The sequence below is a fragment of the Calypte anna genome, chromosome 4B (assembly GCF_003957555.1).
Source record: "Calypte anna isolate BGI_N300 chromosome 4B, bCalAnn1_v1.p, whole genome shotgun sequence".
Lineage (NCBI taxonomy): Eukaryota > Metazoa > Chordata > Aves > Apodiformes > Trochilidae > Calypte > Calypte anna.
Genome location: NC_044249.1, coordinates 8,966,727 through 8,979,950, shown reverse-complemented (window position 1 = coordinate 8,979,950; position 13,224 = coordinate 8,966,727). Strand labels below are relative to the sequence as shown.

The window sequence follows — 13,224 nt, the reverse complement described above, 5'->3', positions numbered from 1 at the left end:
GAGCTGTTTTGCAGCCTGGACTCTCTGTTTTTCCTGGAGTTTCTCTGTCCCTATGCATTGTAAGTGCTTCACTCTAAGGAACGTGATATTGAGGCTTTCACTCTTCAGTTTGCAAGCAGTGTTCAAATATAGTTTATATTATAAAGAGGGGGTGTGAAAAGTCTATAAGAAGCAACAAAGAATTCCATCTCGTCCTCCTTGCCACTCTGAGTGTAGAAAACAGTGCTGAGTTCCACTCAATTTCTGTTGCCTGCTTCATTCTCCTCTTACTCGAAGTTACCCTGAGCCACACACAGCTGCCAGCAAGATTTCTCCTGAATAGGGGGCTGTTCTCCAAAGTGTGAAGTCATAAACAAAGCCAAGCCTGAGGGTGGAAAAGGATGCTTGGACAAAACCTGGTAATAAGAAGTAACTGATAAAAAAAGGAATTGTGACTCCTGACTTCTACTCCCACATACAGGCAAATGTAAATTTTGTCCCCCCGTTGGCTTGTTTTGCAAAGAAGAATGGTGTTCAGTCAATGAAAATAACCTTCATGATTATGCAATGGAGATTGCCAAATACTGATTTAGTATAAAGACTATTTTAAAGTACTTCTTTTGAGAGAGTTCACCATTGTTTTGTGAAATCTGTTTTGGTTTAACCTACAGATGTGTTTATGTTAACAGATCCCTTATATTAGCTTGTAAAACCTTTCATTGTAGTCTTGCATTGTACACTTCCAGCCCTGGCAGTGTGTTTTGGAATGAGCTCATTATTTACCAGATACTCATTTCATAAAGAGCATCGGTGTATGCTTTGTATGGTACAGCCATGGTACAAAATTAAGAGGTATGGTTCTTTAATTCAGTGGATTTTGATTTTTTTTTTCTTTTAATTTCTATCCTCACAGAGTCATTATTAAAATTAAAAGTTACTAAAGTTATTGTGCATATATATTAAAGTTAACTGTGCATTGCCAAGCCTGCTTTACAAATGTATATGCAAAAGCAGAAGGATCTTGTACAAGGAGTTTCTTTTACAATATTTTATTGCTGGAGACATTATTTGTTTAGACCCTTGGGGACCTTGAATAAACAATAAGGTTTCACTGTAAAGGTGCTAGACAGATGATCTATTTGCTTTTTCTTTTATGTTCTTGCAAATGTCTGTAAAACTGTCAGTTTGAAGGAGCCAGTTTATCAGTGAAAGGATAAGGAAGAGATAAGTCAGTTTAGTTCCACATGTTTGAAGTAGCTACTGCACTTACCAACATGTGTCTTGTGAATGAAAATATGCTACTGAATTTTTTTTTCTTAGAGTTAGAAAAAGTAGAAAAAAATGCTGCTTCTGAGTTAAAGTGAAAAACAGTACTTCTACAAAACACAATTTAGATGCAAAAATCACTATGCCTGATCCTATCTAAAAACCTCCTGAAATTCTCAGATGTGATAAATCTGAGATTCACCCCTCTTAGTGAGATATATCTTGAGTTTGGAATGTGGATTTAGGTGATGATAAGCATGCAGAAATTCATGCCATAAATATACTTACATAAGCTTCAAAAAGAATATCAATTTATGTAGGAGCCTGCCTTGTGCTGTTGTCAAATACAAATTATCAGTGCTTTTTCTGTTATGTCTATATTTAAAAGTTGATTTTAACTTAAACTTGGTGGAGTTTTGCATTTATACCTGATCTGTTGTGTGCAATTTATTTTGATTTCTAGAAGACAAAAATCATCATGTCCTGTCTGTGTTGCCATTCATTTTCTTTAATTCTCATTCTTGCCATTTCTACCAGTGTGTAAAAACAGAAAACCAAACAAAAAACTCCCCCCATCCCACATAATGAAACACACTCAGTCCAGGCTAACTTGGGTATTTTGTTGCTTATGTCTCCTTCTTAGCCTTGTAAAGGCTGTTGAGGCCTTTATATTGTCCCTGCAAGTGATTCACTTGAATTTTCTTGGCTTTTTCCTCCGTTTTGTTTGTGGCCTAAATGTTACATTGAATTGCTTTTTTCGTATTTAATTGTAAAACTCATGCTGCACTGTTGAAGTCTGATTTATCTCTGATAATGTGATCCTTGGTTTTGCTGTGCATAGACTGTGCTGGGACTGTAGCTCTCTCATGCTTTTGACTTTTTAACATAATAAAAAATTGGTGGATTACTGGTCACAGGTTTTAGATGTAGAAGAAAGCATGCAAGCATTTAGATAACAAGACATTCTGCTTATGCAATCCCAGTGTTGAGAGGATTTGCTTATTTTTAAAGCTTTGGTTGCCATTTCAGGCTTGCATTCTGTGAAGCTACCCAGCTCTGTGTGCTCATTTCCCCGTATGGGCAGTGTATGGGCTTAAATCCACCACTGGGCACCATGCTAAAAATGTTTTCAAGTCAGAGGGACTTTTTAATGAGAATAGGGATGTTGGGCTTTAGGGACAAAGCTGAGAATTCTAGTGAAATTAATGAACTACAAAAGTTAGGGAAATAATTTTTTCCAAGTCTTAATTCAGCGTGCAGCCTATCTTGCACACTGATGTACAAACCTATGTGTGTAAACCAAAAAGATATTCAGTACCCCGCAGACAGCTGGAGTTGAATCATGTGGTTTGTTGCCTTCTGTGGGCTTAGTTTTGTATTTTTCATTCAGGAGATGATGTTTTAATTTTGGCAAATTGTGTTACTGATTTTCATTTGGGAATGCTCAAAGTATTTTTTTATGGTTTGACTGCATAAAACTAGATCTTAAAGAAATGGGAGTATATCCATGAAAATACTGAAATATTTGGAAAACCTAGCCATCATTATTGAAATTTTCAGAAATGTACTTTTGCTTTGCCTTTGTTAGGTAAATTATTTAGGAAATAACACCCAGAAGATTTGGATTCCATCTTCCTTTTTAGCTCTTTGTTGCCCCCTGCCTTGTCCTTCCCTTTCTATGTCTTACTCAAGAGTTCTTTCTGACCTGGTCTTCCCATATGAAAGTCAAAATAAGAGCTTCATGTTGACTTCATGAGAGTGTACGGGAATCACATTCACAAAGATACCTCATACCTATGAAGAAATAAATAAGATCAACAGTTTCCACCATTTTGATGCATTAGTTTGACTTATGAGGTTTTATGTTGTATTTGTAGCAAGATTAGAGAAAACCTTTTTCCCCAAATAGAAAAAAAAAAAAAACAACACAAACCCTCAGTATTTCTGGGGAAAAGCCCTGAGTGCCAGTGTTTTGGAGCAGAAGTTTTCAATTTGACAGGAGAAATAAACTGAATATCTCATGGATATTCAGTCTTTGCCATCTTTTAATAAATCTGTTCCACTCAGTCAAGTAGAACAACTTTGAAAAGTTACTGTTGCTGCATTTTGGTGATCCCTTTCAAGACCTTTGCAGTTTATTTCCATCCCGGCTGCATTTAACTGATCTCACTTCAGTGTAGATGGGGTGATCAGGAATTTTTCTGAAGTTATAGTTCTGAAAAGGATCATGTCTTTGCTAAGGAAGATGTGAGAACTGAAATGATTAAACTCTTTTCTTTCATGTTTTTTTTTTTTCTTCTCCCTTTTCCAGCAGCATTAGAATCTGAAACTGGTGAGGTGAGAGGAAAGAGAATAGGACAGGGTCTAAGGTTGGAAAGAGATAGGATTGCAGATGGACTAGAAGCAGTTATTCTCTTGGGAAATGCACAGTAATCTGTCTGCTAAGATTCATTCCTCTCTGTAGTTTGGAATGCAATGCAAGATTTGTGAGACACCATTCCTATCCTGGCAGCAAATATCTGTGAAATCTCTGGCTGTCTTGCTTTGCCCCCTCTTCATCATTGCTAATACCAATCCATACTGCAGTATCAAGGCTGTATTTCTCCTTATATACTGAACAGCAGAATTTAGAATTTACAGATTCCTACTCTGCTGATGAGAGCCATGTAGTGTCAATTTGACATAACACTATTGGGTTTTTTCTTTTTTAAGGTTCTTATCCTTACCTTTTTTGGTAAGGATAGGATACATAAATGATCCAGTCTTCCCTACCAACCTTTGAATAGTTGATGCAGCAAAGTTAACTCATAAATGAGGTTATACCACTGCCATAATGCTAATGACGCTGGCAGTGCAGTGGAGGATTTGATTGCAGCTGTCTTTGTCACAGTCCCAGTGCTGCAAAAATTTAAGCCAGGCTGAGGAGAACACACAATCATTTTGTAAGCTGTTTCCTTTTGACCCAAATACGTTCTAATTGTAGACAAAAATTCAAGTTTTTTTGTGCAAGTTACTTGAAATTGGGTGAACACTTCCAGTAACCAGGAGAAATTCCATTTGGCTTTATTTGGCTACATTAGTGATTAGTATACATTAGTACACCACAGGAGTATTAAGAGTGTAGGACATAATTTGTATTCACTGCTTCAGGTTGTAAGTGTTCTTCAGTTTGTTCAGAGAGAGTTGTGACTTACAAGGCCAGAAGAGATGACTCTCTGCCTTCCCTGGCAAGGCAAAAGGCAAAGCTACCTTCAGTTACTTTCTGTTGATGCTGAAGGAAAATTAAAAAGCTTGCCATGTCATACTTGGTAAATATGAATGTATGTAAATAGGACACTTATGGCAAGGAAAGGCTGAGGTACAGAGAGGTGAAAAGGTTAAGTCACACACACTTGAAAAACCATGGTTTCTCAGAGGTTGAGTTTGAGGGTTTCATTTCTGGTCCAATTATCTCAACCTCTGGCATGTTTTCTTATATTTTCTTTTATTTATTACTTTCTCTTACAGGGAGGGGATCATCTAATTCCAAATTGCCATCTGTCCCTACAGTCTCTTCAGTGCCTGAGGATTCTGCTTCAAGCATGAGGTAACTTCTCCAGCTGAACATCTGAACAGCTGTTCTGGGGCTCACATTTTTGATACTACAGCTGATACTTTGGTTCCACTTACAGCACTTACAAGTGTTGTTTTGCTAATGTTCAGTATGTAATAAAGGCTTGGGAAAATATGAGTGTTGGAGTATTGATTTCTTCTCATTTACACATATATCACTTAAACATTGCCAGAAACTGTTGTTCTTTCTACAAAATTTCTGCCACTTCCTTCATTTTTTGTTAATCACATATGTCTCTCTCTTAGTATAACAGACAGGCTTGAACATGCTTTGGAAAAAGCTGCCCCACTTCTGAGAGAGATTTTTGTGGATTTTGCTCCCTTTCTTTCTCGGACTCTTTTGGGTAGCCATGGACAGGAGTTGCTGATAGAAGGTACAAGTAAGTTTCCATGTAAAAAAAAAATGCTTTGATGTCTGCTTTGTTCTACCTGGGGGACTTAAAATTTCTGTATTTTTTTCTGCTGGCTCTGCTTTAGAAGTTTTTAATTTTCTGCCTTTCCACATTGCTCACTTAATTTCACTGCCTCCTGTGCCTTCTTTCTTTAGTCCTCTGAAGTCACTGTCATTTCCTCCATCTTTGCCATCTCTGTTGCCTCTTTTTCTCCATCTCATCTCATCTCATTTCATCTCATCGTTTCTTGTATCTCATTATGTGGGACCATCTACTGTTGTTGTTCATTAATTGTTAAACTCTTCCAGGGAATTTTCCCATAGAAGCTGTTACATGAAATGTGAGCCTTAAAGAGAAAACTTGGTATTGGGGTCAACCCTTCAAACCAAAGAATAGGGTACAGTGTAGAAGGTTAAAGACCTTGCATTTTTACTCTGGTGTTGTAATAGAAGGGCTTTTGGGAGCTATGTCAGCAGCACATGTTGTGGTGTGTCTCTTGCATGTGAACCTGCTTCTGGCTTTGTGATTCCTAATTGGAAGGCAATGGTACAGGTAAGAGGATTACATTATCACTATTGAGAAGGGTTCACTGGTACTTCTGAGGTGAAGATCCAGGTGCACAGCAACAGTTGTGGCTTTTTCTGATGTTGGCTTAAAATGATTGAACTTGAGATGATGGTTTTCTTTCTGCTGGTGAGTTTAAAAATGAGGCTCAGTTCTGCATTGCAGAAGTTAATGTTCTCATTTCAGAAAATCATGTTTGGAACACTGAATTCAGAAGTGAATACCAGTTTTTCAGTTGTCTCATAATTTGGTTATATCATATAAGCTGATTTTTGAGCTATATTTGCACTAACAGATCTAGTTGCTTCTGGGGGAATTAAAGTTCTTTTAAAAAACATTTTTGAAAATGCTTGTTTTATGGATTAAACCATGCATGTATTTAGTGCTGAATGTGGTTAGCAGTGCCAGAAACACAGAGTATCAAACACTGATCAGTCTTTTACTGAGGACTGCTGATACAGAATCGAGACTTCATTAAAATTCACTGAAATTAAATTTCTTTAGTTTAGGAATTTAGCTTACCTTCCTTTTGGGGTAGGAAGAAGTGGCAGGAAGTGTTTGCATTGTCCTCTGTAACACTGAAAAAGATGGGATTCTGCTTTTGATTATGTATGTGGGCATCACTTTAGCTGATAAACATTTTAATGGAATGTGCCTTGTGATCAAACTATTTCATTCATTTAGTAGGTATAACAGTAAAGAGATTTTTCTTAAAGCTTTATTTGCCAGAGGTGAATACCCCATTTAGTTATATTTTTTCTTTTCTGAAGATAAAAGATAATCTGGTTTCAAAGTACTTCGACTGTAGTATAGATTAGATATATGGAGAGATGAGTACATCATAGATTGGATAACCAAAAAAAGCCAGGAAACTCACTGCATTTGTATATCTAGACACACACACACACAAAAAAAAAAAACCAAACCCAAACCCAAAACAAACTCACATGAAATAAATTTTTGGACCTAAAAAACAGTTATAGGCAAACTCAAAACATGCCAATACGAATGATAATAATAGTTAAATGAGTTTATAAACAATTGAGAATATATAATAGGTTACTGCTTGCACTTCTGCTAAGGTTTAGTGTGGGGTTAAGGGTCAAAGTACTAATAAGAGTGTTTGGGATGTCTGCTGCCATGAAACAAAATGGAAACTTGATTGATAGCTGGGGGCTGAAAGGAGAAGGCGCAGTGGAGAAAGCAAAGGTCATAAAGCCATTTCCCTTCTCTGCATATATAATGACCCAATCCTTCAAGAAATAGCAAAATGTAGATACAGTGGATTAATATAACATATGTTAACCACACTTCTGATCATTTTGACATACAAACATTTATGAAACTGTGAGTAATAGAGGTAATGTATTATTATTAGCTGCCTCTTTAGATGCGAGGCATGGAATTGATGGTCACCCTCTCATACATACTTTTGTTTCTATGCTGATAAAGTACAGAATTGAACTGGAAGGGGTATGAGAATTTCTGGTTTCTTTTCTCAAAATTGTTTTAATCTGTTGCAGTTTGAAATAGTTTGTGCCAGTTTGAAACAGCTAGTGCCACCTAAACCTGTGTTTATGTGTGCCATTCTTTCCTTCTGTAGGTCTTGTCTGCATGAAATCCAGCAGTTCAGTTGTGGAGCTGGTGATGCTGCTTTGCTCTCAGGTGAGGTTTAAGTAACAACATTGTCTGAAATGTTGTCTTTGAGCACAATGGAAAAATCTACTTCAGATTTGCCTTTAAATTTCAGTTTATGTGTAATAGGTAAAATGATCAAGGCCTTTTGATTTTAAGAAATAATAATAATTCTGTTTCTTCAGTTGGATAGAGAAAATACTAAAGTTTATATATTACCTTACATCTACATAGTGGTGGCATGCCAAAGTAATTCTATGCAGTTATTTTTGTAAGATAAAATAGGATCAATAAAATATTAAGGTTAAAGAAACAGATTGATTTCTGCATCTTGACACACTGAATCCTTTGGGATGAATAGAATTTTTCCTTTTGTGTAGAGGTTATGAAATGAGTGATAAATATTTTTGAAATCCTGTCATTCTTAATTGATTTGACAAGTGCTAAGAATCTGAGAAATATTTAAGCAAGCAACCCTGGTTGTGAGCTTTTTAGAGCATTCTACATTCCCAAAAGCAAAGTGATTTTAGATACTTAAGAACCTGAGAATTACCTATTCCTGTGGTTAAAGGAGAGCCATACCCTGAAGAACTTTCCTAAAATTGTATGTGCTGTATTAACTGGATTTTCTTTTTGGGTTTCTTGCTTCCTTTTTTGTAATGAAGTGAAAGACTGGTTTTATTGAGCCTTTCTTTGGTGCTTTAAAAATGATACCTTTCTGGTAGTAAATTCCCCTACTTAAAACTTTAAAATAGCCTTTTTTAATGGGAATGGTATTGGTCTAGAGGTCAAGGGTTCTGACCCATTTCAAAACCTTTGACCTTCATTTACAGCCCTTATGGTTTGCTTGCCTGACGAATAAGGATAATGCAAAATTAATGTTTCTTCACATCGATTTATTCGTTCTAGTGCCTGTATTGCCAAATTTATTTAGAGTGTGCTGATGGACATTTCATGAATACAAATGAAAGAATCATAGAAGGTGTGAAAAATCGATAGTCTTCATTGTCAATAAAGTGCAATAAGAACAATTACTTCTGGAGATTACACCTAATAGATTTTACAATGAACTAGTGAAGAGTAGTTATGTTTTGTAGTGAGCTTATTAATGAATGTATCAAGAACTTTGCTAATCTAGTTTTTCATCTTCCTCAGGAAATATAATATATTTTTACCCTGAAAGGAATATTCTATTCCTATGGAATCACTTGGGATTTAGAGGTGGTTATTTCCCATGTGGCAGTGTGGACATGGACATTGTTCATGGCTTTTCTAGAGTATGAAATTGCTGCTAATATAAATTAAGAAATACTCTTTGCTACCAAGAAATCCATATACAAGTTTTACTGTTTATTTGTCAATTAAACTAACTGAGTTTAAACTCAGATGAGACCAATCTGAGTATTAAATATATCTCGGACAGCTTTGTATTACCATTCTTAAAACCAGTTTTTGGTATCTGTGCTGTCTGAACCAATAATCAGTTGTTGACCTTTCCTTCTTTTTTGGGGAGGGTAATCTAATCTTTTTAAAAATCATGTTGTGCTCTGTACTGTACGTCACTTGTTTCGTTTTGGGAAGTGGAAAGGATAAGGAACAAATGACGTGCTCTAATGCATCTATTTGTCATGTGTGTCACAATGCCACTTAATGCTAATCTAATCAAATTGAGGATATCGTGATTGCTTAGCAGTGCTAGTTGCAGAGACTGAGGTTGCTCTTTGTGAAATACAGAAATAAACCAATAAAGTCACAAAGACCTCCAAGTCTTTTTAAAGTTACACAGCAGTTGTAATTTTTGGCAGAATATGAAAAATGATGTGAGAAATGAATCTAAAATTAGCTCCAGATGTATACAGATTGTTCTGCGGTGATAATTACATTTTTCACTTTGAATTTTCCTAATTCAAAGAGGTCAGCGTGGCAATCACAGGAGTGATTTATTTTGTTAAGAAGTGAACTGTCTTTTTGCGACATGAAAGCTTGAGAGATATGAAATTGAATTTCAAGCCGACATTTTACAGATACTGGGAGGAGATGGGGTTGAGCTTGATTGATTTTTTTTTTTTTTCCCCTCTTCTTTTTTTTTCTTCTTTCTTTTTTTTGGGGGGGGGCAAGATAGGGTGGGAAGTGAAATGATACCCTATTGCTAAAATTTTAATTAATTTTTAAGAAGAGATGGAGAGGATGAAGTGCCAAAGATCAAAAGATCAGGTCAAAAACTAGTTTTTAATCACATAAATAATGTGGCATAGTTACAAAGTAAGTATCTGCAAATTTGATTTAAAACTTCACAAATTTGTCAGCCATCATTTTATGAAATTGAAAGATTGCTGTGATTAATGTCTTAGCTTTTTTTTATTTTAGCCTCTTTCTGAAAATTTATTTTAAACATTATATATGTGATGTAAGCACTTGGATCCCTTTTCTGAGTTACCTGAAATTTTTGTGACACTTATTTAGATTTGTGGCTGTAATGTATTTTTTCTTTCTCAGAGGTGCCAAATGGTGTAATAACATTTCACTAGTAATTTTTTTCACAGAGTTGTGAAAATAAATCTCTTTCCCAGGTGAAGTGATTTACAAAAATTTCGGAAGATCCCAGTCTGTGAGACTGCTTGTGACACCTGGTTTATTTCTTCTCATCTTTAAAATTCAGATATTTAGGCATATGGAAAAAGATTTGCTTGAGTGTTTCATTTTATGTTTAAATGTTGATCCAATGTCTGGTGTTGAACACGAGGCAAAAGGAGAAACAAGTGGTTTGAGATATAGACAAAAGGCTTTTTCTACGAGAAAAATAGTTGTGTTTTTTGATAGACACCCTACATTTCGGGATGTGTCTCTGTGTATACTTACATTTATATAAATCTATCAAAACATAAAGAAATCCTTCATTTGATATTACTGCAAAGTGTTCCTGCTTATTTGACATTAATATCATTTTTGAAAGAATCGACGTTGCATTCAAGGCCGCTTTATAAAAGCGTTGTGTTGCTCATCCTAATTCAGTCTGACACACATTCCAATAACACTACCTCCCTTCTAGGGCTTAAAACTAAATTTATGGCTGAGCATTGTGAAGTGCATCATTTAAAAATGGTTTCAACCCAAAACATCTAATAAATAAATAATGTGTATGGCTACTCAGCAGCAGACTTTCCAGACTAGAAATCATTCCATCGGATACTCAACAGTCCACTATCGGAGAGGGCTGTCAGATAAATCTTAGAGTAGCTGCATTCATGTCCTGTAAATCACATGTTATTGTCTGAGCCTTCTGCCAGGTCATCTATTCTTTTCCCATTTATCAGAAATGCATACAGTACAGTGAACCTAGAAGCACCATCTAGTCTGGCATAGCATCCTGTCGGGGTAATTAAAGCAGCCAAAAGAGAGAAGTCCTGTGTCTGTTATCCTTTTAAACCAGTGACGTCAGGATGTTCAAGCTGCTCATGTGCAAGGCTTCTGCATGGGGAAGCTGTGGTATCACCCTGAGTCAAGCATTTGCATCTTGCAGGACTCTCATTCTGTGTGTAAAATGCAAAGTGTGAGTTAAGTTTATGCTTATCCATTAAAGCAAATATGCTACTCTGCTTCCTTTCAATTGTCAGATCTTTTCTTGAAACACATTACTAAGTAGGAAAAACTGTGATCTTCCCAACTCTCTCCAGCAGATATTAAAAACATTTATTCATTGTTTACATACAGGAAGCATTTGTCGTATTATTGTAGCTCCAAGGTGAAAAGCTACAAAAATAGATGAAATAATTTCCATAATTTTCCTTGATGCCTTTGAATTTACAGAACTTGCAGCACTTGAAAAATGCTTCTTTCTGTATTGTATTAAATCAAATGAATTGTCAGTGGCATATATGTAGCAGAGCTAATTAGGTGATTCTTGTCAGATCCATCTTTGAGTTAAGAACATTTTTCTTCTGAATCCAAATTTTCTAGACCATAAAATAAACTTAGGCAGACCAAAATAATGTTCAGCTTTAGAAAAATAATTAACTTCGTAGAATCATGCCCAACCTTTCTAAAACATTGCAATGAAGAATTAAGGAATACTGCAGCAACTTTTATGACCCCTCCATCACCACTACCCACCAATATACCCTTGCTGGTTCAAGGTATAAAAGTGTCTTGGTTCTTCCTCCGTCCCCTCTTGTTTCAAAGGGATTAAGGGCAGATTGTTGACAGCTAATGGCATGTGTAAAACCTAACTCAAGATTTTAATACCTTGAATGTTGAGTTACTTTATCTTTGAGATATATGAATATATGTTACAATATTACTACACAGCTGTAGCTGTTAGATTTATTGTGGACCTTGATAAAGTGAATCTTTCATGGGGAGATGGAAGGGGGAAGCATAAACTCTGATACTCCTGAAGCAGCGATGGTGTCTGCTCACATGGACCAATTAGATATGCTTAGGGTTGGATCTTAATGTCCCATGCTCTGCTGAGAGTTTTTGGGGTTATATTTTGGAGAGAAAAGAACGATCCAAGGCAATGCATGTGCACTGTGAAAATACAGTAGAGGTTGATGAGGAGTATTAAACCATCTAGTAGTATTAAAAATGACACTGTGAAAGTTGGTATTCCTGCCCATGGAGGCAAACTTATGAGTTCTTCAGGTTTTTGTTTTTTTCCCCTTTTTAACTCAGCTCACCAAACCACTCATCACTGGTTAAACAGTGAAATGTTTACAAAAGGGTTTTGTATAGCATGGTCTTTCTTTAGCCTGACCTTTCTTTCATTTGCTACTAAATCTCTTTGCGAACAGATTCTGTTGCTCATAAAGAAGCCAATACTCATGTTTTGTAGTATCTCAGTTGCATGGTATCTTTTGCTCTGTCCAGGAGCTTTAATTATTGAAACAATATCAACGTGTGCCATGGAGTCATGCATTGCAGTAACAACAGGCTGGAGTGTTTTTCCTAAGGATAAGCAATAGGGTGGTAGTGAGGATTGTTCAGATTTTTTACATACACACAAACCTCTCTTCCACCCCCAGTGCTTAGATGCTTGTAGAATGCAATGGGATCTTCTTGCTCTTTTGTGTGTCCTGTGCTCAGAAGGCTTTCTATTAATGAGCCAAATTCATGACCTCAGGAATGGATTTCTGCTGTGTATTCTAAAATGCAGTAAGGGTCTGAATTACTGAGACATTCTAGTTGATGTAGAAGATGGCTGGTTCTCAGTGTTTGTTACTTGCAGAGACAACACATTGTATTAATGCTCTGTGATCTGCACTGGTTCCTAATTTACTCTTAAGTGCAATTTGATGTGATTGATAACTGTAGTGATTGCTATGAAGTTTTAATTGAATTGAACATAGGTTGTCTAAAGAGCTATGGCACTATGATACCATGGCAGGTCTAGCAATATCCTGGCTGACATATAAAGAGAATAAATGCTGTCTGAGTACTTTTTATATGATCCAAGCATTAGAAGCTGACATTTTAATCCAGATAATATTTATTTATGTACTCACTTTGTGTCCTAATCGCTGAAAATAAGTTTTAAAAGGATCTAATAATCCTTTAGATCAAAGATCTAAAACGTGTTTGTTTTGGTACAGAGAGTAGATTTTTCAGGGATTTTGTAAGTTGCCAAATTTCTTTCTATCAATTTTAATGCATGATTTAATTTCCTTTTAAAAGCCAGATGATATCAGGAGCTGGAAGTTTTTCTTTTTATAGAGTGCAAATTTCTGCCAATAGCATCTTAGTTTTTGCCAAAGATGAATGTAGCTGTATTTGAGTAAAA

At 35.9% G+C, this 13,224-nt stretch overlaps 1 protein-coding gene across 2 annotated transcripts in view; it reads left to right on the top strand.

Annotated features, from left to right (window-relative positions):
• The window catches only part of LRBA (LPS responsive beige-like anchor protein), a 387,071-nt gene that overhangs the window by 99,754 nt on the left and 274,093 nt on the right, over nucleotides 1–13,224 (top strand). For both annotated transcript variants that reach the window (XM_008500801.2, XM_030450868.1), the window contains exons 31-33: nucleotides 4,753–4,831; nucleotides 5,104–5,237; nucleotides 7,417–7,478. In XM_008500801.2, coding sequence (XP_008499023.2) covers nucleotides 4,753–4,831; nucleotides 5,104–5,237; nucleotides 7,417–7,478 — 275 coding nt within the window. The remainder of the gene's footprint in view (nucleotides 1–4,752; nucleotides 4,832–5,103; nucleotides 5,238–7,416; nucleotides 7,479–13,224) is intronic.